The sequence below is a fragment of the Nyctibius grandis genome, chromosome 10 (genome assembly GCF_013368605.1).
Source record: "Nyctibius grandis isolate bNycGra1 chromosome 10, bNycGra1.pri, whole genome shotgun sequence".
NCBI lineage: Eukaryota > Metazoa > Chordata > Aves > Nyctibiiformes > Nyctibiidae > Nyctibius > Nyctibius grandis.
Genome location: NC_090667.1, coordinates 15,563,222 through 15,586,069, shown reverse-complemented (window position 1 = coordinate 15,586,069; position 22,848 = coordinate 15,563,222). Strand labels below are relative to the sequence as shown.

At 41.8% G+C, this 22,848-nt stretch overlaps 1 protein-coding gene across 2 annotated transcripts in view; it reads left to right on the top strand.

The window, feature by feature from the left end:
* Positions 1-6,469: 6,469 nt before the first annotated feature.
* Positions 6,470-22,848, top strand: part of LOC137667658 (ubiquitin carboxyl-terminal hydrolase 12-like) — a 31,363-nt gene continuing 14,984 nt past the window's right edge. Inside the window, exons 1-2 of one of the 2 annotated variants that reach the window (XM_068408623.1) lie at positions 6,470-6,583; positions 20,286-20,366. In XM_068408623.1, the coding sequence (XP_068264724.1) occupies positions 6,536-6,583; positions 20,286-20,366 (129 nt within the window). In that variant the 5' untranslated portion in view covers positions 6,470-6,535. The remainder of the gene's footprint in view (positions 6,584-20,285; positions 20,367-22,848) is intronic. The other variant, XM_068408624.1, reaches the window with a different exon arrangement.

Here is a 22,848-nt window from a genome sequence, read left to right as displayed (position 1 = left end):
CCGAGCGGGTGCCTCCATCAACCACGCTCCCTCGCTCGCTCGCTGCTTTCTCTCTCCCCGCTGCCCGTTTTATGTGCTGTCCCTTGGCTCTTTGCTAAAACGAGATTCTTCTGTTTTACAGTCATCACAGTAGTGTTTTCAGCGAGATACAGTCACCCCCACGCTCTGCTCTGATTCCACTTTGAATAATCCCGTTCTGCCTGTCTAGTTTCTTTGCATTTTCAATTGGCTCCAGCTCCATGCTCTGTTGTTCTCCCCATCCTATTGTGTCCTGCAGTTGGGCCCCTTCAGAGTGCTGAAGCTGATGGGACACTCCTCTTCAGGAAAATAACCACTTTTTTTTTCCCCCCCACAGTTTTCAGGCAGCTGTGGGTTTTTCCAAAGCACTAGCTCACATATGTATCCTCCAGGATACATTCAATCTGCTGGTTTATACGTGTTGTTAGTCTTAATGGCCTGCTGGAATGTGGATCAGCATTGGGTTGGGACACTGCAGTTTCTCCAAACATGGAAAAGTGAATTTAGGGCTGGTGACAGACTTGGGAAGGCTGAGGAAGGACTCGGTATCCTTCAGTGGGGTGAGCCAGACAGAGGAAATGAAGATTGAATGACTTCTATAGGAAAACTCAGCGTGGTTTTAAGACAGCTGGCAGCTGCCAGGTCTGTAGGGATGACTGCGTGTAACTGTACGCTAGCTACAGTCAGCTCCCAGTTATCAAAGATAATGGGGAGGGAAGAAAAAGGGAAGAGCGGTGCGGTGCGGGGGGAATGACCCAGATAAAGCAAAACTGCAAATAATATAAAATAGATGTAAATTAAACTACAGAAAATACAGTTTGAGCATTTACGTCTCAAAAGAGGTCTGCAAGGAGCCACTTTAGGCAGCAGTGGGAAGAGGCGAGCCTGCCTGGTGCAGGCAGCATACCTCTGAGACATGTACTCCATCACGCTGTGTGGGAGACATGGGTATGAACAGAAAGTGGCACTGCAGCTAATCCACCTACAGATCATGGAGACCTGTGGGTGCAGATTTTTCCTGTCTTCTGTACGCTCCTGGCTCATCACGCAGAGGCTGCAGCCACCAAAAAGACTTTTTCTGCCCAGCTTCTTTCACACCACTGCTTTCAATCACAGTGTACACGACTCCTCCCCAGCAGGTTTTAGAGGCCAGGGGTACGGTTGTGAGCGAGCACAAGAGGATGGGAAATCGGGTCAGGTCTCTAGCTTACCACCCCTTCACAAAGCACTGGGGGCCAGGTTGTCAAACGATCTCAATTTCCACTCCAGCACCACAGGGGACATGCTGAGTGTGAACTGGCTTTAGAAAAATCCAGCTTTGGTGCACAGCAGTCCAGTGAAATAAGCACAAGATTCAGAAGATTTATGGATGCGTCACGTTTCCAAGGCTCTGTTTCCCCTCTAAAAACTCCTTCTGAAGCAGTATTTGTGCAGAGTTGCTGTGTAAGCACCAAGTGTTACTACTTTGACCATCATGACAGTCAGCTGATGAAGAGGTGGAACAAAACATCTGGAGGGCTACCCAGCTCATGGGACTGGGAGGGAGCCACCAGATCATGTGTCTTTTGGGACATGGCTCCTATGTGAATGGTTTTCAAGTCTTCCAGTGTAAATTTGCTTCCAGATTCTTGCAAACACCCAAACACTGAAAAATCTTTTCCAGGAAATTTCATTACCAGGGTGCTTTAATCTCACACGAGTTTTGTAAGAATAGGCAAAATGAGAGGAGGAATAGGAAAATGCTCAAAATCTTGTGGTCAATTAACGGGGCACTTTGAAATGTGTTATTGAGCTGGACACATTATAAATTTTGGGATTAGCTAGCAGCAGTATGTAACTGTCTGCCCCTCTAAGTGTAGGATGTTGGAATCTTTGTTACCATTTGCTATTAAAAGCATATGTTAGTGAGTAATATAAAAGTATTCATCACAATAGTCCTTCTATAAAAACAAACAGCAATATATCTGTCAGCTTCTAGGTGGCCAGAAGAGTTTCAGCCCAGGAAAAAAAGCCAGATAAGTGAAGCAAGATCATGGAGAATATTCTACAGGAGCAAAGACATTCCTAGAAGAATACAGATCTGCTGGCTTGCTCCAAAAGAGAGGCAACGCAATCAAGAGAAACAAAAGTTAAAGTCCGCTTGGGTAACCAGATCACAGAATCACAGAATCAGTCAGGTTGGAAGACCCCTCTGGGATCATCGAGTCCAACCATTGCCCTGACACCATCATGTCAACTAGACCATGGCACTAAGTGCCATGTCCAGTCTTTTCTTAAACACATAAATGTAAGGTAATGCATCTAGAGAAAAAGCATATGAACTCTGCTTAAATGATGCTGAACTTGGAAGTGGCACTCATAAATTAGGAAAGAAACCTTAAAGTTATCACTGGCAGCTGCCAGCTCAGCTGGCTTTTTAGCCAACAAAATGTTGGGTATCTTCGGGAGAGGAATGGAGGAGGAGACACAGGGTAGCATTTTGCTGCTTACATAAACCCTCGGAGCACCTCCATGCCAGTACAGCGTGCAGTTCTCTGCATCTCAAAAGCACCGCGGGGGCTGCGAAGGCACAGAGCGGGGCACCAACAGCGATCACGGGTGTGGAGCAGCTGCTGCATGCGGAGAGACTGGAAAAGCTGTTTACCATGTGCTTGTACGGATGCTGGTGCTGACACGAGAGAGGAGATGCGTGGGGGCAGGAATGAGAGACCAGTGGTGGAGGAAATGTTGAACTGCTGCTTTTGGCAGCTGTGATGGCTTCTGGTTGCTTAAAACAAATGTGAAAGCAGTTTTAGGCTGCATCTTGGAAGCAGACCAATTGATTTCTCGTTCCTTTGCTAATATGGTTCAATCTAAATTTCTTATGCACTAGCCCAGGCTTCTTGTGTTTCTAGCCACAGCTTGTTTCCACTGAGTGCAGAAATCTCTGTCCAGAGAGAATGGGTTTTAGTAATAATAAAAAAGCAGCATATTCTCCAAAAGTTTTAAATCTGTTCTCAAGCTCCCCGCCCCCAATAATAACTTTTAGGCTCTAATTCTGAAAGAATTCAAGTAAGATAGAGTCAAAGCGAGAGGTTTTCCAATCTGATCTTTATCTGATTTTCTAGATTGTCAGAATAGTCTTTTCACTGAGTGAAACCATGCAAAAAGATTCACACTACTTGAGATTGTATAACCCTTGGCATGTAGAGTAAGAATTGTTTTTAAAAGAGATTGTCATTGTTTGTGCACAATGGATTTATATTTAGCTAAGAAAACCATGTTTTAAATTCAAATTCTCTTGGAAAAACAATAGCTTAAATTAGAGGGAGAATGTTTGCAAAACTCAGAGCAACTTTGAAAACATTTGGATGATTCTGGAGATTTCACTAACCACTCCTTGGGTTGCTCCATGCAAAGATATGTGCCTTTGCATGTCGCACAGAGATTATGTTATTTCCACACCAGGTTTTTTACAGATTTGTTTATTGGTCTATGTTGCTTTTGGCCATGGTTTTAATAAGATTTTTCTATTTTTATTGTTGTTGGCCCTCCTACACATCTTCAGAGACGAAGCATTCTAAAAATAAAAATATTTGCCATTACCATAGCGCTTTTCATATGAGGATGTCAAATTGCTTTTAAAACTGGATATAATTATGCCTCATACATTTTACAAAAGGAGCAACAGATGAGCAGAGCCAGAGCGATCTTGCTAAGATCCCCAGCGTGGTGGGGAAATGGCGGTTGTCACTCTTTCCCCTTCTGCCTAGCACTGGCAAAAATGATCTTTCTTCTAAAAGATCTTTCTTCTAGAAGTCTATTTGTAATGCTTACATTTACCTCCAGTACACCTCTGGTGTTTTTGTGCAGTATATTGACGTTATGGTACATGGCTGGAGAAGTACGGCTCATTTCTGAGCAGAAATGCTCAACGTGGTGCTGGGGAAACGCCGGTTGCTTTGGCAGATGCTGTGATAAAACGCGTAGCTGGCGGCTTGTGTACACGTCCCCCACTCCTGAATGTGTTCCAAACAACAACGGATTGATCTTTGCAGCTTTGTCTGATCGTCTTTGTTCTTTGTTGCAAACTTGGGGCCCAAAGGCCAGTTCTCAGACTGCACTAAACAAAAGTAGCGTTTGAACCACCTTTTTGCTCCTAGTAACTAAATACCCTCATAGTTGGGAAAGGCAAATAAAAAGCATCTTTGCAGGAGATCAGAAAGGAACAGAATGGGATGTGATGTGCACGAGGAACCAGCCCTTCTCTGTGTGCTTGGCATTTCACCTCGTGCAGAGCCTGGTCGTGGGTAAAATGGGTTAAAAATTCATCCGTGTGCTTCAGCAGTAACTCAGAAGATGTTGTCTGGGGACAAGACTGCCATTTTAGCACTGTGATTCTACCCAGCACAAAGTTGTTCTGATCCTGAGGCCAAAGGGGAAGGAAATGTCCTCAGATGCTATTGTGACAGCCGTGGTAAATCATATTTGATGCTATTTTGGGATGTAAGGGAGGCGATCCTTTAAATATATAGTTCAATTTGGTTAAACACTGGACAGATCCCACTATTTCTGTGCTTCCTGTCCCTAATTTTGTTGCATTGCCGTTCCTGGAAGCCCTGTAAGTAGCACGTGTCCTTTTTCACTTTTAGCATATTTTGTGAGGGTTTTTTTTTTTAGGTTGCTGAATATTCTCCCTTGGGAGCCTGTAGTAGATGACGTGGAAAGTACAATGTGTATAAGAGAACATCGCTGCAGGCAAGCAACTCAAATAGAATGGAAACATCTTGGCCTCATAAAAAAGTTTGTGCTTTGGAAACTGAACCATCCTCCCTTCCCCACAGATAATCCCACGAGGTCGGGGCCGTAGTAAGGGGCGGCGTGTGGGAAGAGTCCTGTCACCGCTGACGGTGTGCTTCGTGCACAGCGTGAGCAGAGGGCTTCCAGCCACCTTCATCAGCGCTTTTCAATTTATAGTTAATATGAAACGTGAGCCGGGCTCCTTCCAGGTTTCACGCAATTCTGTAGATCTTAATCAGCCAGGTGACAAACATTTCTACCCATCCCTGGCTTCACGAGGGATGTTTTCCTCTGATATGTATTTGCTTTTGGTATGTGCTGTGTGAAGTGCTACATGGTGACTTGGCAACGTTTTACACTCGTTTTTCTCCTGGTTTACAATAGACACTGTTGTCGTTCATAGCTCTGTGCTCTGAAAGAGACCCTTTTGTGACTTTGCTGAAGCGGGGACGCGTGGTGCAGAACAGCAAAGGATTACTTGGTGCAAAACCACTGTCCGACTCCATCAGCGCACTGGGCATCGTCGTAAAAACCCGTTTGTGGGTGCTCACAACTGCTGAAAAGAGCCTTGGGAAAAGCAGGGTTTAAGCATGCACCTTCGAGGCGTTTCGGTGCTCCGGGGTGACCGTGCTTTCCCTCGCTGGGGGGCTTGGTGACATCCCCCAGCTCCATCCCAGTGGGGATGGAGCCTTCCTCCAGTTTCATGGTGACACGTGCATCCCACCGGGGCCTCCAGCCACCTCCCTAGCCCGAGGGAACTGAAGCACATCTGGGCTCCCCGCCATCCCCGCAGCTGCACAGACCACTCTACTCAGCACTGGTGAGGCCGCATCTTGAGTACTGTGTTCAGTTCTGGGCCCCGCACTTCAAGAAAGATGTTGAGGTGTTGGAGCGAGTCCAGAGGAGGGCGACCAAGCTGGTGAAGGGTCTGGAGGGTCTGACCTATGAGGAATGGCTGAGGGAGCTGGGGGTGTTTAGCCTGGAGAAGAGGAGGCTCAGAAGTGACCTTAGTGCAGTCTACAGCTACCTGAAGGGAGGTTGTAGCGCAGTGGGAGTCGGCCTCTTCTCCCAGGCAACTAGCAATCGGACAAGAGGACACAGCCTCAGGCTTGGCCAGGGGAGGTTCAGGTTGGACATTAGGAAGCATTTCTTCTCAGCAAGGGTCATTAGCCATTGGAAGGGGCTGCCCAGGGAGGTGGTGGAGTCCCCATCTCTGGATGTGTTTAAGAAAAGCCTGGACATGGCACTTAGTGCCATGGTCTAGTTGACAGGGTGGTGTAGGGGCAGCGGTTGGACTCGATGATCCCTGAGGTCTCTTCCAACCTGGCTGATTCTGTGATTCTGTGATTCTGTGACCAGGTGTCCCCGGCCCCGGTGTCCCCGAGGGGGATGCCGCAGCCCAGCCCTGCGGTGACCCTGAGGGAGGCCTTGCCGGGACGACGCCACGTCGGCCTGCAACACGCCTGGAGCGAGGGGGCCTCTCAGGGCCCGGCTGCCCGGGGTCGAGGGGAGATGAGTGGGGAAGGAGGGGGAGCGGAACGGAAAGGCGGGGGAACCCCTCCGGGCGCGGCGCGGCGCGCAGCCGGCGCCGTGTGGGCGCCGCACCGCCGGCGCCCGGCCCCGTTTGGCGGTTACGCCACCTGCGGCTCCGGCTGCCGCTGTCAGTTGGGCGGCTGCGTCCCAACATGGCGCCGGCGGCAGCGGGGGCGGCCGCGGGGCGCGGGGCCGCGTCGGGCGGATGGAAATACTGATGACCGTCCGGAGACTCGCCTCCATCTGTACCATGGTGAGAGCCGCGGCCAGCCGGGCGCCGCCGTGTCGGGGCCCGGGGGAGCCGGGGGCGGCCGGCGAGGGGCCCCGCTGCCGGCCCCAGCGGCGGGAGCGGCCCCGGCCCCGCGCTGAGGGGCTGAGGAGGGCCCCGGCACCGGCGCAATAAGAATTAGTAAGAGTAATTAAAAAACAGGGTTTGTGGGAGGCACCGCCGCCTGCCCGCGTAAGGGGGGTGTCTGGGGGAGGTGGCGGGGCGCCCCGCTGCCCGCACCCCCCGGGAAGGCACGGCCGGGCCGCAGCCGGGAGCGAGGCGGCCTCGCCGGGGGCCGCTGCGGGAGGGGCTGTGCCAGGGAAGGGGCGAGCGAGGCGGCAGTGGCCGGAGCCAGGCTGAGCGGAGAGTGCCAGCCTGGCTGCTCCGCGCCCCTGGTCTCACGGGTTTGGAGAAGTCAGGCCCTAATCCCGGGTGGGAAAGGTGGGGGGGGGGGCCCAGAGCCCTGCGAAGAAATGGGAACTCGCTTCTGGTGGGTGTGTCAGCGGCCGGCCTGTTCGCAGAAATATATTTAGGGCAGGTGGCTGCTTTCTTTCAGAGAGAGGAGCTAAGGGAATTATTCAACATTAATTCTTTTTTTCTGGCTCACATCACAGTCATTTGTTGTGATAACTAGGCTCAATCTAAAGGTTGTTATACTAGTTTATAAAAGCTCTGTAATCATTTCACATGAATGCATATAGCAGGGTATCATCCATATTGCCAAGGAAAATCTAGGAAGAGGGAGACTGATAATTGCATGATTATGCAGAATTTTTAATGAAGTTACATTGCTGTGTAAATAGAGGCCAGCAAGGGGTTTGTCTAGCACTAAAAGACAGCTGACTCGTAATAAAACATTGCATCTTGTTAATGATACGGCATCTACACATTTCACAAAGATTCTTACGGTAATGAGTTTAATCAGTATAAACTATAACAGGGGTTTGAATTGCCAAAATCCAATTTAGAATCAGGCTGAGGGTATTCAGTTTTAGTGTGCTGTTTTTCATAGTCCCACATCCTAGTTGCTGCAAGTGGTCAAACTTTAGTTTTAGATCTCATTTGAAACTACCAAACCAGTGAGTAGGATGCAGTGTGGAAAGGGGCTCTTGCATGCCAGCTGGCTGAGGCTGATTTCACAGGTGTGTAAAGGGTGCAGGGTTTTTCTGTTTCTTTTCCGTGTAGGTGCTGATGGCTGGATTTGATTAACTTGAGATCCAGCTGAACTGAACCACAGTGGTGCTGTACAAAGCTGAGTGTTCGGAGTTCCATAGTAATACTCTTTAACAACAGACATTATTTTTAAATTTGTGGCAACGAGTACCTGATCTTAAAGTGTTAAGGATTGCAGAAGACTTCCCAGAGCTTCATACTTCACTAATCTCACTAGATTTTTTTTCAACATAACTTGTATTTTGAATTGCCCATCACAAACACAGGTGAAGTTAAGGTCGTGAGAGGTGGCTGAATCATGGCTTCGTTGTGGAGTTCTGCACCCCAGAGGCAAGTGATTGACTCAATCCCATATAATATTTTGGATGCGTTCCTGAGATCAGCTGACTGAGCCTCAGATTAAGAGGGCAAATGTAAGGCAGTGCATTTTCCTGTGAGTATGTAGTCAAACCTGAGTACAGCCATTCCAGTGTTTGTGATTTGTTTTTAGAGACTTTGGCTGTATGTACTCAATCTTGGATTAATTTTTGCCTCTGCGCTTACCTTGATTTTGCTTGGGATGATAGAAGAAAGCTAAGCAGATCCGTGTAGCCTACTAATGTCCCTTCTGAAGTACTGTGTTTTTTTCAAGAGGAGACTTCTTACAATATTGCAGCTTTGGGGAAGCAGGTTCTCCTAACTGGTTTTGTTTCGACTCGAGAACTTACTGTTTCATTTCTAGGCAGAAAATGTTGAGCAGTGCTGCTAGCACTAAAGAATTGTATGAAGCTTGCTTCTAAATTTCTTATATAGCTGTTTAATCAAATGCTATGGAATTTCTCAGCAGCAGTGTTTTAGGTGCATATATAGCTTTGCTAAACTTCCTGTCAGTCTCACTATTTTTTTCTTCAGCTAGCTCAGGAAAATTAAGATCTGTGTGCTATATTTTAAAATTGAATCAGTTTATTTGCATCTACTTCAATTAATGTCCAGTCAGTAAAAATACTGTTTGCTTTGTCATAACATGAATATGAAAACCCTAAGCCTCCTGTATAAAAACATTTAATTATATTAGCAAAGTCCCTTTGGGAAGCTACTTTCTTCAGGATATGCTAATATGTAGTGACTGTACGGTACTTTACATCTTTTCAGTAAAATATGCAGTTTTTACCAGCACTTCTAGTCATCAGCTGTGCTTCGGGCTGGAAAACTGAAACACGGGTTATGACATTCTCAGACCCCTCAGTCAATCAGCATCACAGAGACTGTTTTTTCTGACTTTCTTTTTCAGACACTCCGCTCTCTGCAATCTCTCTTTTAAAAATTAAATTCAAAGCGCAAACTCGTTAGTAGACAGCACTGTAGTTATAACTTTAATCATATCCCTCTCCCTCAAATAACTTCCAGGTGTTTGTACTGTGGATCATCTCTCCTGTGCTTCATGATCATTGCATTTCCTTTTTGTGAGCACCATCCCTTTTTCGGTGATTGCATAACGTTCATGTGGCAACTGTAGCATTGTGACGATTGGAAACTCATAGGAAAATACTTGTTCATTTGAATATGATTCATTGCTTGGTAAGGCTGCTGACACCACATGGCAAGACACAACCATAGCCAAGAGCTACCAACTAGAGCTCTGGTTCTCTGCTGTGTCCCTTTGACTTAATTTTGTTTCCCAGCCCTTATCTTTACCGTGGACTCTTGGAGATTTTGTTTTCTTTTTGCAAGCAACTGCAAAATTAACTGGGAGAGCGAAACACTATGGAGGCATTTTGTTACCCTTCATGAAAAATGCATAGCTCCTGTTTCAAAAATATTTAAAAGTGCTGTCTTCGTGGTTCTGTGGCGTACATGTGGTCATGGACAGATGTGAATCCTCTCTTGACTGGGGAGAGAGAGCAAGGAGGGGCTGAATTTCCATGGGTCTGGCTGTATCATCTAATCCAGAGTATGCCTGCTGCGCTCCGAGGGGTGAGACAGTCCGTTGTAGAGCTGAGTTTTTGAGTCAGGAGTCGGGGGTTTATTGTTGCATTGACAATAACTTTTTCTTTGGTTGGAGAAGCAAAACAGAACACTAGAGTGGAGCAAGGTGTGAAGCATAGATCTGATCTTTTCCTCTCTGACAGCTAATTTTGTGAAGAGTCTGTAGTAAGCTGTTAGCAGAAATAGTGGTGTCTGTAGTAAGCTGTTAGCAGAAATAGTGGTGTTTCTTGGTAGGCTAATTAGGGACACTGCCCCTAGATTCACGTCTAATTGTTTGCTAAACCAGTAAGACACACCTGAAGAACTCAAATCCAGTATACAAATTGGTGGTAGTCTTCTACCCTGAATCAGTACAGCGTGGATATCGTTAACTTCAGTGCTGGAGAAGAGATGACTGAATCATTTGTAAGTAACACATTTCCATTTGCCACGTGAATAATTTACACTATTCAGTTCAAGAAGGGCTTTTGTGTCACTGGTGTATAATGTTTGCCTTACTGCTGTTTCACCTGTATTTGTAGAACTTTGTTTTAACTTTATCAGGGAAATAGCATTTATAGCTGGGAAGTGGAAAGAAGGGAGGATAAAAGTAGAGCTAACTAAGCAGGCTTCTGTTTCCAGCAGTGCTCTGCTTCTTGATTGACCTGTTAAGCTGAAGGAAATGAATCTTTGCACTTAAAGCCCAGTTTGAGAATAACCTGCTTTGTTTTAGGGATAAAATGTGTGTAACCCTTTGCAAACCAGTTAGTAGGTCTTTTTGTGCAAGGTTTTTCTGCATGCCGTTTGTGCTCTAGTTTAATGCTGTGTGTGACAGGTAGTTATTGATGCATTCTCCAGGTTTGGGACTTGTAGCAGTTTGGAGCCGTAAGCCTATGCAGAGCAGCCGACCAGCCTGCAGTTAACAACCAGCTCCGGTGGATAGTACGTAGGTTTCCTTTGAATGGTTTTTAGGATTCTACAGGAGTCCTGAACTACCGCATGGATGAGTTTTTCTGCTGTTCTGGTGTCTGTTTTGACCCCAGGTTGTCTATAAACTTTAAGATTTCATGACTTCACTGTCCCTGGGAAAATAACAGATCCTAACTGTGTTGTGCTACGGAGTACTGAGGGAACGATGGGCAGCATCTGGTTCATTAGTTGAAACTAGATATTAATTATACTAGAGGACCTCTGCTACGGAGCTGTTACAATTTAAAAATGAGGTATGAATACCTGGGAAAAGATGTTAAAATAACAGAGTGTAGACAGTTAAAGAGGTGCTCTATATTATTGAATCTTCCTTGCTTTGTTCTTTAATCAGGATTTAAAGCAAATGCTTTTAATACATTGGATTCATCTGTGTTTATATGCACATCACTTAGTATCTTGTTCCTATTAAAAAATAAACGGGTTTCAGTATTTGCTCTTAGAGATGTCAGTTTGGGAGATTCCTAGACTTGTTGCTAAACTGTAGATCATTATGTTTTGTTTCTTATGTTTTATATTTTCAACTCCTTTTCTAGTGAATACTTAAAGGGGGTTTATAAGAAAGATGGGGACAAACTTTTTAGCAGGGCTTGTTGTGATAGGGCAGGGGGTAATGGTTTTAAACTAAACGAGTAGATTTAGACTAGAGATAAGGAAGAAATTTTTTACAGCACCAGCACAGGTTGCCCAGAGAGGTGGTGGATGCCCCATCCCTGGAGGCATTCAAGGTCAGGTTGGACGGGGCTCTGAGCCACCTAATCTAGTTGAAGATGTCCCTGCTCATTGCAGAGGGATTGGACTAGATGACCTTTAAAGGTCTCTTCCAACCCAAGCTAAACTATATTCTGTGATTCTATGATTTATCCACTTAACCTCTTGTGCACGGAGCTGTGGATATACACACGTTCAGATCCATTGGTGGGCCCTGTGTCTGAATTTTACTGCCGTACCTCTGTGCCTGTTTAACCTGCACACGTATTATGTCTAAAGTTACAACCTATTAATAAATCTGTGCTGTTATGTTCTGCCTTCCATCAGCATCCACTTCCTCACTTTTTACAGTATTGTTCCTCCACTGTTTGGTGTTTGAAGGTCACGATAAAATCGTATTATCAACTCACAAAGGAACAATACTGGTAAACACTGGGCCTTGCGTACACCTGTAGGTCTGTTGGTGTTTGTTCTGCTAGAGGGCCAAAAAGCTGTAAAATATCTGAGAGCTGTGCTAGCAAGACATCTACTCTTAGGTGGGTTACTAGGTCATTTGAGAGAAGCCCAAGGTCAGGAGAAATCTTGCTGAGCTCTTCTCAGGTGGACGAACTAGCTGTGAACACTGGTAATCTCGGAGACAGTGGCTAAGAAGAGGGAGATAGATTGCTTACAGGACCATATTACAAAGGTACGCAGTAGTTTCTGTACTTCCTACCCTTAATCCAACATCCTTTCCGTGTGTTCTTTTTACTCGAGCCTAGCTTTACTATCTAATTTTAAAGAGCATAAAATTACAGCATTTCACAAGTGTACATGACTTGCTTTACCTTTGTGAGGCACAGATCCTGTGCACCTTGCAGGACCAGCTCCTAATTGAATAAACATTTGCGTGAAACAGTTTGCAGAGCATTCTGTATTCATTTATTTAAAAACACTCTAATTAAGGCTTCAGGTTTTAAACACTTCGTAGTAGTAAACTTATTTTGAAATACAGCGTTTTCTAATTTCACTGTGGTCTCCATGATATTGACAGTAGCCAGAGTGCTCTGTAAGCTTTACCCCCTATGGAAGAGTGGGCAAAGCCAGCCTGTCCTGTGGACACTGAATGATTGTGCAGATTAAGAATATTCTGTAGTATTTGGAAGCATGGAGCCTTGGAAAGGCTGTGACACTGTTACACCTGCTCCTTTCAAGATTATCAGTTTGTTTTGCCTGCATAAGCGTGCGAAGTGCTGGAATCCAAAGTTCAATTTACCACGATTTGTTATGCCTGGAACGGCAGCCTTCCTGCATGCGTGAACAGGGATAGTTTCAAGCCCTAAATCATAGTGAGTGACAGCTGAGCTGACCACTCTTTTTATCTGACTTCAGTGCTACAGAACCAAGGAGTTTTAAAAGATGGGGAAGCAACATCTAATTCTGTGTTTAGAAAATAATGACAGTATGTTCTGTAAGCTTTCAGAAATACAACCCCAATTCTGCTCCTTTCTGCACTCCCCCACGTGGTGATTTTAATAGTCCTGAAGCTGGAACTATTATCATGGCTAATACAGCAAAGTAAGTGCAGGCAGACTTTATGAAATGCATCATCTCATTCAGATTTCTTTGCTGAAAGGTTTTAAGTAGCTGTAGCTTGGCCTGCTTCTTTCTTACCCTTTTGGTTTGGTTTGATTGTTCACTCTTTAAAAATCCCTCTTCAGTCATGCAGTATATTTAATTAGCTTTTCTAATCTTGAGGGCTGCATGATGGTGTCCCTTGGAGCCTTTCCGCACAACTTGAAAGCTGCTTCCCAGCTTTTTTTCAAATGCTAAATCTTATCCTGCTCTAGTTTGTTAAAAAGAAAGAGTCAAATGAATAACTAGAGGCTTCAGCAACATTTGTGTACCAGATATGTTCTGGGCACTGAAATATCTCCTAAATATCTTACCTTCTTTTTGCCTTTCTTTAAGGGAAATGTCTTTTGCAGGCAGGTGCATGCTGTTTGCTCAGTGGAAATAAACTGGTTCAGGTCCAAAAGCTGAGTTAGTATGGTGTTAAACCCAAGCTAGGAGATCATAAGGGATTTTTAATTCAACAGGCTGTTACACCAACCATACTACGCAGCTTCAGAGTGTGCATGCAGCTGGAATAAAAGTTTAGAGAGATCCTAAGTTGCAATGCTTTAATTGCTTCATTTGAACTCCCATTAATTGCAATGGGAGAAGGATAAAAGGCTTGTGTAAAAAACATAAAATGTGGAAATTAATTTTGCACTGAGCTTAAAAACCAGTAATTTATCCTTGAAGAAATGCTGTATCTTCAGATTTCCATGGACTGTGTGGAGAGTGTTGTAAATTAACTGATTCTCTCTTCCTTGTTAAAAGTAATTTGTGGGTGAGGTTAGTCTTGTGTGTATTTTAGATAGGGCTAAAGCAGCTGAAGTACATAGGCAAGCGCAGGAAACTACAGCTTAAACATTACATAGTGTACAGATAGGATTTTTTCTGGAACTTTGGGAACAGTAATACATCTACATCCAGATTTTAAGAATTCTTCTCTGAAAATCTCGTGCTCTCTACTACAGATGAACTGTAAATGGAGCATCTAAAATGGCACAGCGCCCCAAAATAAGCACAGCAGTGACTTACTTAGCCTTCTTGTAAATTTTGTCAAGATCATCAGCATTAAAAAAACAAACAAACTGCAAGTTTGTGGTTGTATTTTTTTAAAAGATGAGAAGGGCTTCACGGTTCTAGTTCCTTCCTTTTCTCTTGCTTTGAGCAACTGCTTCATCCTTGTTAGCATTTAAAAAACTCTAATACTGTCTGTTTAGGTGTCTCTAAATTTCCACGTCCTTCTAAGAAACTAAATAAATCTTTAGTATTTTGTCTCATTATGTTGAGCTGGTAATGAATGGTTATAGAATGGTTATAAATCCATTGACAATCTGCTGGTGCATGGATTTTCCTGCATAATTTCAAAAACAGTGTATAATTAGAGCCCGTCAGAAGCGCTGCTTGCACTGCAGCCACCTTTAATGACTATTTTAATGGTTATATTTTTTGTATCTTCACTTACTATCCCTCTTCTTTCACCATAGTTTCTTCTCGTTTTCTTACTGTACTTCTTTCTCTCTTCCAGCCTATCCCATAAGTGTGTCACGCATCCACCTCTACAGTTTAGAAGATACACCCAGTTGCTAATAGCTGGTGGGTTGTGCTAATGTGAGACACTCCACCATTCAGTCAAAGCAGATAAAGCAGCAGTACAGCATTGACCTGATTATTTTTGACCTGAGCTCTGAATAACAGCAAGGATACTCACCCAACGTTGTGCTAATTTTGATCCTTTTCTTACTGAAGCTATAGCAGCAGCTGCCTCATGCCCATAAGGTCTGCTTGCACGCTTATCAAGACAGTACAACATTGCTTTTACAACCATTCCCACGTCTGCAAAGCTACCTTCATAGCAGCAAAAAGTAGTTACTTATAAACAGAAGTGTGAATTCCTTCGAAGTGTGAAAATGTTAGTTCAGGATAAAAAATTGGACTGGTAACGTTAGTCTGTAACAATAGTCCATTTATTCTCAGCCAAGTTTGCAGAGGATCAGGATTTCACTGAAACTTGGTAAAATTCATAGTACTGAAAAGGGAAAAAGTTATAACTTGAAGCAAGAACCGTGTGGATACCAGACACGTGGATTTCTTTTATCAGTTGACCATGCTTATGTTCTGAGCTGTGTGGTTGTTATTAATCACTCCCAGCTGTCCTTCTGTTCATCCATAGCTTCAAGAACTGTTCAGCTCAGGGCCTTTTTGTAGTTTCTGCTGTAAAGCTACTTATGTGTAGTGAGTAGAACTATGCTCCAACAATAACTTCTTCTTATGATTCTTGTCAGATAAGTGAATGCAGTCTATAAGCCATTTGTCTATAGGAATTATTACAAAATCAAATAAGTTTAAGGGCATAGGAGTATTTAAGCCCCTGGAAAGCGTTGATACATTTCCAGTTTCTGAAATCAAGTAAATCTAGACCAGGCAAAATACTAATTTTCTTTGCAGGAATAGTCACAAACTGTTCATAGAGCTTATGAGAGACCATAATGCCTAAGCATACTTCTTCCTTACCTTGTTGTGGTGATGCAATGAGTTAGCAGTGTAATCTGACTAAGAAATAGAAGTCTACTACTATTTTTTCCACTTGCATGGTGTATTGAACTGGAAATAAATCTTTAAGCCTTCTCTACTGAGCAAAAGGAACTCACAGCTTACAAGTTGGAAGACTTGATAGATCTCTATTCTGGTTTTGGTGGGTTATTCAGTTAAAATTTCAGCTATGCTCTGGGATCACTTCATCTGTGATGACTTGGTTAAGCATCTGCCTCAGGTAAGAGTTTTTGAAACTGGTCTTTTCACATCCCTTTTTGCTTTACCAAACTCAACGAAACCTGCCTTAGTGTTCTTTGGGTAAATATTAGTTTTACTTGACTAGTCTCTATCTCATACCTATCTAATGTTGGTGTGATCTCCCTCACTGAGTTGGTATGAAAAATTGAGGAAAACTTGAATATTAACAATTCCCTCTGTTTTTGTTTGATACTTTGAAATTCAGTATATGGAATTTTTTTAAGGGTGTTCCTTGTCTTTTCTGATGGAAATCACTGAGCACGAATGTTCTTGGATGTATTAGCTAATATGCATAAAGTAAAATTACTGCAGCTATGACAAAATATTTTCTTGTTCGTCAGTTGGCATCGTCTTGGCCATTGTTAGCTGTATCTGTTACTCTGAACTGCTGAAATGGTGATAGTTCAGATGGGCCAGGCAGGTTTCCATTTTTCTATTTGACTAATAGTGCTGGACCTGGAGAAACCCAGAGCTAAGCTTGCTCGCTCGCTAGATTCGAAGTCACTTCTGCTGGTGGGGGTGTGAACAGAACAGGGGAGCTCTTGCACAGCGCAACCCACCTCTGAGACAACATTTTAAGTCACAGTAATTTCTAGAAAATTACAAATCCTGATTAAAAGTTGCTGAAACTTTAGTTGTCACCTCCCCCACCAGTATGGAAGTGTTAAATTCACATCTCTCCGAGAGTCTGATTATGTCAGTAACACAGTATTACCACTTCAGTTAAACTAGAGGCATATTTTCCTTGTCAGGTAATTATGTGTTGACTGTATAAATTTGTGTTTTGTTCCTGCTCACAGAGCTGTGTACAGAGCGTTTTATCGTCTCTTCCTGAACTGGAGCAGCAGAGCAGTTCCTTGAGAGCATTTTCTTGGACCTCCTAGAAGTCTCAAGGATATACTTTGGGGGTTTTTATAAGATGTATTATTTGTCTTGCACTAGCAATGAGAAGTAAATTCTAATCTCATGCATTAAGCTTTACATTCAGCTGTATTTTAGTGTACGCTATTTGCTTAGCTTTTATATGCCAAGGAAACTCAATTGGTATGTATTGGTGATTTTTTTTTTTCTTGTCATTTTTTAGTGCTCCCAGAATGTGTGTCAGTTTAACAAAACAATGTTGATTTTCTTATGTTTTTAGATGTGTAAAGTACTGTAAGATGCAGAGTAGTTTGTGGCACCCCAAAAGAGATGCATCTCTCTCGGTTCCCCAAATAATCAAATATAAATTTTCGTACTTTGGACACTTACCACTTTGGTTAGATTTTATTTCTAGAGGAGAAATGTGACTTTTAGGTTTCCAAAATTATGAAGTGTTTATTGTTTCTTATGAGCAAATATTAATGTGATCTGAGGCAGAAGTATTTATCCAGATGGAAGAATCTTTTAGTGGGGTTGGGAAAATGTGTATAACTCCTTTCAGTCTGAAAATGAAGCTGCTTATTAGGCTTCACTACAGCAAGATACGGTTCATGCTGCACTAAATTTGATCTCCAGTTGGTTAATTTGCAAATTTAGTTGCAAAGATCACGGATTGTGAGTAGCTGAACTTTGACTCCAGTTATACAGCCTTACTCACAATTGTGTCATGTGTTTCCATCCTGAAACATCACCAAAGCCAGTTTGTGCTGTCACCATAAAGTGCTTTTTTTTCCCTACGTACTTGTTTCCTTGTGTAGTGTAGTTCTCCTGGACATGGACTCCCATGGTAAATCACTCTATGCTGTTTGCAATATAGTTATTTTATTGTGGTATGCTGGGCATGTGCATTTTCTAGAGCTTCTTCAGTATGTTATCTATTATTTAATTTGCAAGTTTGCATCTTCAGAACTATTTATGACTAGTTTATGATTTTGATTCCTCCACTTTGAGTCCTGTTTTGGTTTTTGTGATTTTGGTATGCTAATTTGAAATGTTCTCTCACGAGAAACTCCAGAAACATTGCAACCAAATGTTAGGTTAATTTAGCTTCTGTGGCTGATTGACTTGAACTTTAGCATTTCATTTGTTAAGGAAACCTTAATTTATCTGCCCCTACAGTTAACTTACCCAAATTTACAAGGTTTGGCCAGTAGATACAAGGAAGCACTTGAAAAAAAGGCACATGTAACCTGTTGGATTAAATGGGTAGATAAATGTGGAATACAGGTTTAGTTGAATTGCAATACTGGTTTATGGTAGGTTATTAAATTCTTTATAGCATAGTTTTATTAAAAATTACAATTCTTATGCTTTTATTTCTTTGTTCAGATATTTATTCCATATGTTGCTTTACAGACTGGAGTATTCGGGTTGTCTAGTTTCACTAGTTCTGGAGGTTGCGGGACCTGCTTTAGCTGTCTGTTTCTCCAGTGTTTCCCTAATGCAATGTCTGAGATCACGGAGGAGGCGAGAAGACGGTTCAGAGAAATCTGAGCTGAACTCCACAAGCTTGGAGATTTCACACATATCCCTTCCTTAATCTCGAAACACGCAGAATGTTAAGAGCAAAGGGACCTCACTTAGCAGTCAGTTCTGATTTCAAGACTGAAAATTTTCCAAAACCAGCATCACCTCTTCTTGTGCATTTACACAGCACGTAGGTTGCAGCCTCCCATTACGCTCTTACCCAAAGTCAGTGCTGATCAGAACAACGTAAGTGAAGAGCTGAAGCAGCATTTGGAGCAGTTCTTCCTTGTAGGCAGCTGTTCTTACGTCTGCTTTTGGTTTTGCTTTTTTGGGGGGAGATAGTGAAGGGGAAAAGAAGTCCTTGGAAGCAGGGAATGGATGTAGGGAAACAAATGAGAGGCACTGCTTGAACTGGCACTGGTGCCTCAAAAAATTTCTGTGTAATTGCTGCTTGTGAAGAGTCTGGCTTGTAAATCTGTCAGCACCTAGTGAGTGTTTTTGTGTTTTTTATATACCCAGTTCTGAGCCTTCCTCATTTTCTGTCTTTTTTGATATATGTAATTTACTGTAAATCTGATATGGGAGATCCAACTACTGAGTTTCCATTCCTCCTCTTCAATTAAATTATTTCTTGGTTTCTTTCCTGTTTCTCAGAAAATGTTTAGTTATTTCTTTGTTAAAGATAATCTGGATGGAACTGTCTATACAGTCTCTGTTTGTCTGTGGTTTATATTAATAGCAGAATGCTAAGTGAAATGATTGAAATATTTGCTCAGCAATTAAAAAACATTGCTAGCTCTGGGGAAATAGATTAATTGAATTTTGCTGGACTGTAATTTGTGTCTGTTTAGTGCTTTTCTGAGGCGTTTTAAGATGGCTCACGTGTGCAGAAGGATTTCTGTTTACTGTTTGCAGAAAGTTAGAGGTGGAGTGACTCAGATATTTAAAACAGAAATCAAGAATCCAAAGTGCTTGGATTGTGCATTGAGTGGTGGTTACTCCTTAGATAACAGCACAGATGGAGCTAAGGACTGTTGGAAGATCAGCAAGAAACATTAGAGAACAAGATGGAGTGGTAGGAGGGGAGGTATCAAATCCTAAGTGAAAGCTCAGCTATCAGGTATTGATGGATTTTAAAAAAAGGAAAAAATGGAGAGAGATGCATAAACCACTTTGAATTTGAAGTGGACAAAGTTAAAATTGAAACTAGAATGTTGGTGTGCTTTATTTCTTGTTTTATGTGACAAGTAAGCCTATATGGATGTGTAGTGATATATTTCAGTTGTACATAAAATAGTAAGTTCTATCCTCATTATGTTGCTGGAGGCTCAAGGATGGATCAAAATGCACTGTGAGCTTAATACATCATCCTTAAATTAAGGGTAACAAAGCCAAAGCACTTTTAGGTGATCTGAGTTTGAGGAATGTCTGATAAAATTCTTCTTTCCGTTCTTTTTGGTTTTTTGTAATAATGCTTCACTTGTCCGTAGTACTTTCCAGAAATAAAGTTAGAAAATTACAGTATTTCTAATGTAAAGTGCCAGTGAAGGCAAGATTTTTTCCAAGTATTCTTTATATGAGATGTAAATAATAAACAGGCACATCAAACCTGTTGTGCAGTCCACATCACAAAAAGACATTTTTTCTTTCATGGGATTTGTAGCCCATATGGCTTCTGTCCTCTAGGTTTAGAAGTTCTCTGTGTGTTATAAGTTTCTTTATTTTTACAATGGATTCTTGGCTAAATTTAAATTGGTGTTTCTAGGTCACTGTGACTAACCTGAAGTCTTAAGTGAGAACAAATTTCTTGTTGTTAACTTCCAAATAAATTCAAATGCAAAACCCCCTTCTGTTCGAGCAGATAGCTCTAGTTCTGGCTGATGAAGTCGAGTTTTTAGGTGAAACCATGGTACCTTTTATAAGAATAAAGCATCGTATTGATTTCATTTTGAAGAACATAGGAAACGTGAGATGCTAATTCTCAATGCTAGTTACTTATTTTCGTAGCTTCTTTGTTTTTATAGGAGTAGTATGAATTCTGTTGAGGTTTTTTAGGAAGATTTTTTTTCTCTAACACAGACATACTGTTTCTTTGTAGGGCGCCAATGCCTCTGCTTTGGAGAAAGAGATTGGTCCTGAACAGTTCCCTGTGAATGAGCATTATTTTGGCTTGGTCAATGTAAGTGAATTTTCTATGGTTGAAATGCTGTTTTTTAATTCATATCCTAATTCTGAATTTAACAGGATTCTCTGTTAGAACTTTGTCTATGAGCTCTTCTAACTTAAAGTGGGACTCTGCATAGATACCACATCCTGCACTGTGGTGCTATGCCTTGTTATTAACCAAGATATTAATTTCATCTTAAATATAGAAAAATATATTTATTATAAAGTCTTTGAGAGAAACCTTTCTACTCAGGTATGTTTCTAATTAAAGGATTTTAATATTTAGCTGGAACGGACATTAACTAATAAAGTGTGTACATTGTTCATATACTCTTCTAGAGAAGAGAAGTTTGATCTTACACTGATGCTGCAGTGGATGGGAGCCTTGAGATTTTAAAATGAAAATGTTACTTTTCTAAAAACATATTACTCTTGGGGTTGGTGGAAGTTCTTCTATGAGAGGACATAGCCAGGAGATGAATGACATTGACTTGGTCAGTAATTTTCTTACATGTAGTAAAACTCTTTTTTTTATTTTTTAACAGTCTTGTGTAACAGTGAATCCTTCTAAAAAGATGTTATTTTTTTGTATCTGTCGGTTCGTATAGATCTGACCTGACTGGGATCTGTTGGGCAATAAGAATTGTCTATCTAAATTAACTATGGAGAGAATGGAGCGTTGATGTTGATCTTGCCAGTGCTTCTGCAGGAGAAAGGCAGCTGTTGGCGCCTGTGACATCTTCTACCAGGGAATAGAGGACGTTAGTTAATAGAAACAGTGGTTCTGTGGCATCATATTTGTGATGTGAAAATACAGTTTTGGCAAAACACACTAGAAACACAAGTATAGTTCAAGTATAGTTCTGTTTGCTGGTCATCTAGGTATATTTTGTCGAAAACTGAAAGATGATCCATCTTTTGACACACCAAATAAGGTTAACATAGCTACTACAGTGTTATTGCAGCTCATTACAAACTCAATTAAGTGACTTCTGTGTAGGTTTCTAGCAGTTTGTGTTCTCAGACACCGAACTATCTAAACAGATTGAGTTATGTTCCTTAAGTATGTTGTTAATGGCTATTCCAAAGCTGCTGAGGTTTGCCCCATAATAAGAAAAATGGAAGGCATCTCCAATTGGAACATAAATAGCAGAGCGATGAATAGCGTGAAGAGGAAAAATAGCGTTCTAAAAATAACCAGAATTATTATAACCACATCCATTCTCTGTTTTGAAGGACAAACCATGTCTAATACTGTTGTGCTTTATTCATTGCAGCCAATCTCTTTAGGATTATAGTTAATTTGAAGTTAATTGGAGCACTTTAAAGAGGGCAGTTTCATGGCTTCAGCATCAATACTAGTACATGTGTGGTTGCACTGCAAATAGAATCAGGTGTTGAACCCGTGGATAATAGAGGCTTTAAAATATTTATTTTTTATAGTTATTTTCTCTTTGGATCAGTGAGCTGAACCAGCTTGCCTGCAGTCAGACTGTTGCTAAAGCCACTGCAGAGTGTAGGGGAGAAGGGTCTGACTGTGCCTTCTGACAGCCTGTTAAAGTAGATTCTGTGTAATACTGAACTGAAGTGCAAGAGGGATGGAACAGTGTTTTCAATCCAGAATTTCATCTCAGTTTTCATTTTAAGAAGCTTCTATTTTAAAATAAGCCTTCAAACTTTATTTTTACGTTGAAAGTGTAAAATCTTACAACTTCTGATGAAGTTAGATAATGTTCACTCTAAATATAGTCAGTTTTAAGCAAAAAACCCTATGTTTTGGCATCTATTTAAAATATTTATTTATAGCAGAGAAACCATGACAAAAATATTTAAAAACCTATGTGTTTGCACCTGTGTTTTGTTTATGGTTTAGGTCACATTAGACTTTATACCCTAGGTTTGGAAATATTCATTGGCCCGTTGACAACTGCCATGCCAACCTGTTTTTTGGGGTTCTGTTGAAGACAAATGGTTAGAGCCCTCTTTTTTTTTTTTCAGGCAGAATTTATAGCAAAGTTAAGGTCACAATTGGAAAGATCTGAGTACTTGCACCATGACCTTCCATTTTTTTTTTTTAAGATGGCTAATTTCTAGTTTCTTATGTTTCTTAATTTTCTGTGATTATTATAGATAAATATATTAGAAACCTCTCTGAAAACAATAATATTTAATCAGACTTTTGGTAGTTCTCTTGCCTATTTTCTCTTGTATGCAAATTTAGTTAGCATGATGCTTATGTGTTTTCCAAGGTCACTAACAAGCATATGAGTTAGGTTCTATCTTAATTCATGTGTTTGTTCAGCTTGCAGATTTGTTTTCCTCATGTCAGTAAGTTTTAACTGTTGTTCCATGTTGTTTGCATACAGTATAAATTAATGTTAATATAACTACAATGCTGTAACCTTTTTAGCTGTATGAATGAAACTGTTAATTTTCTGCTTCAATCGGCAAACTGGTTATTAACTTGAAATCATTCTGCTGCAGTAACCACACCA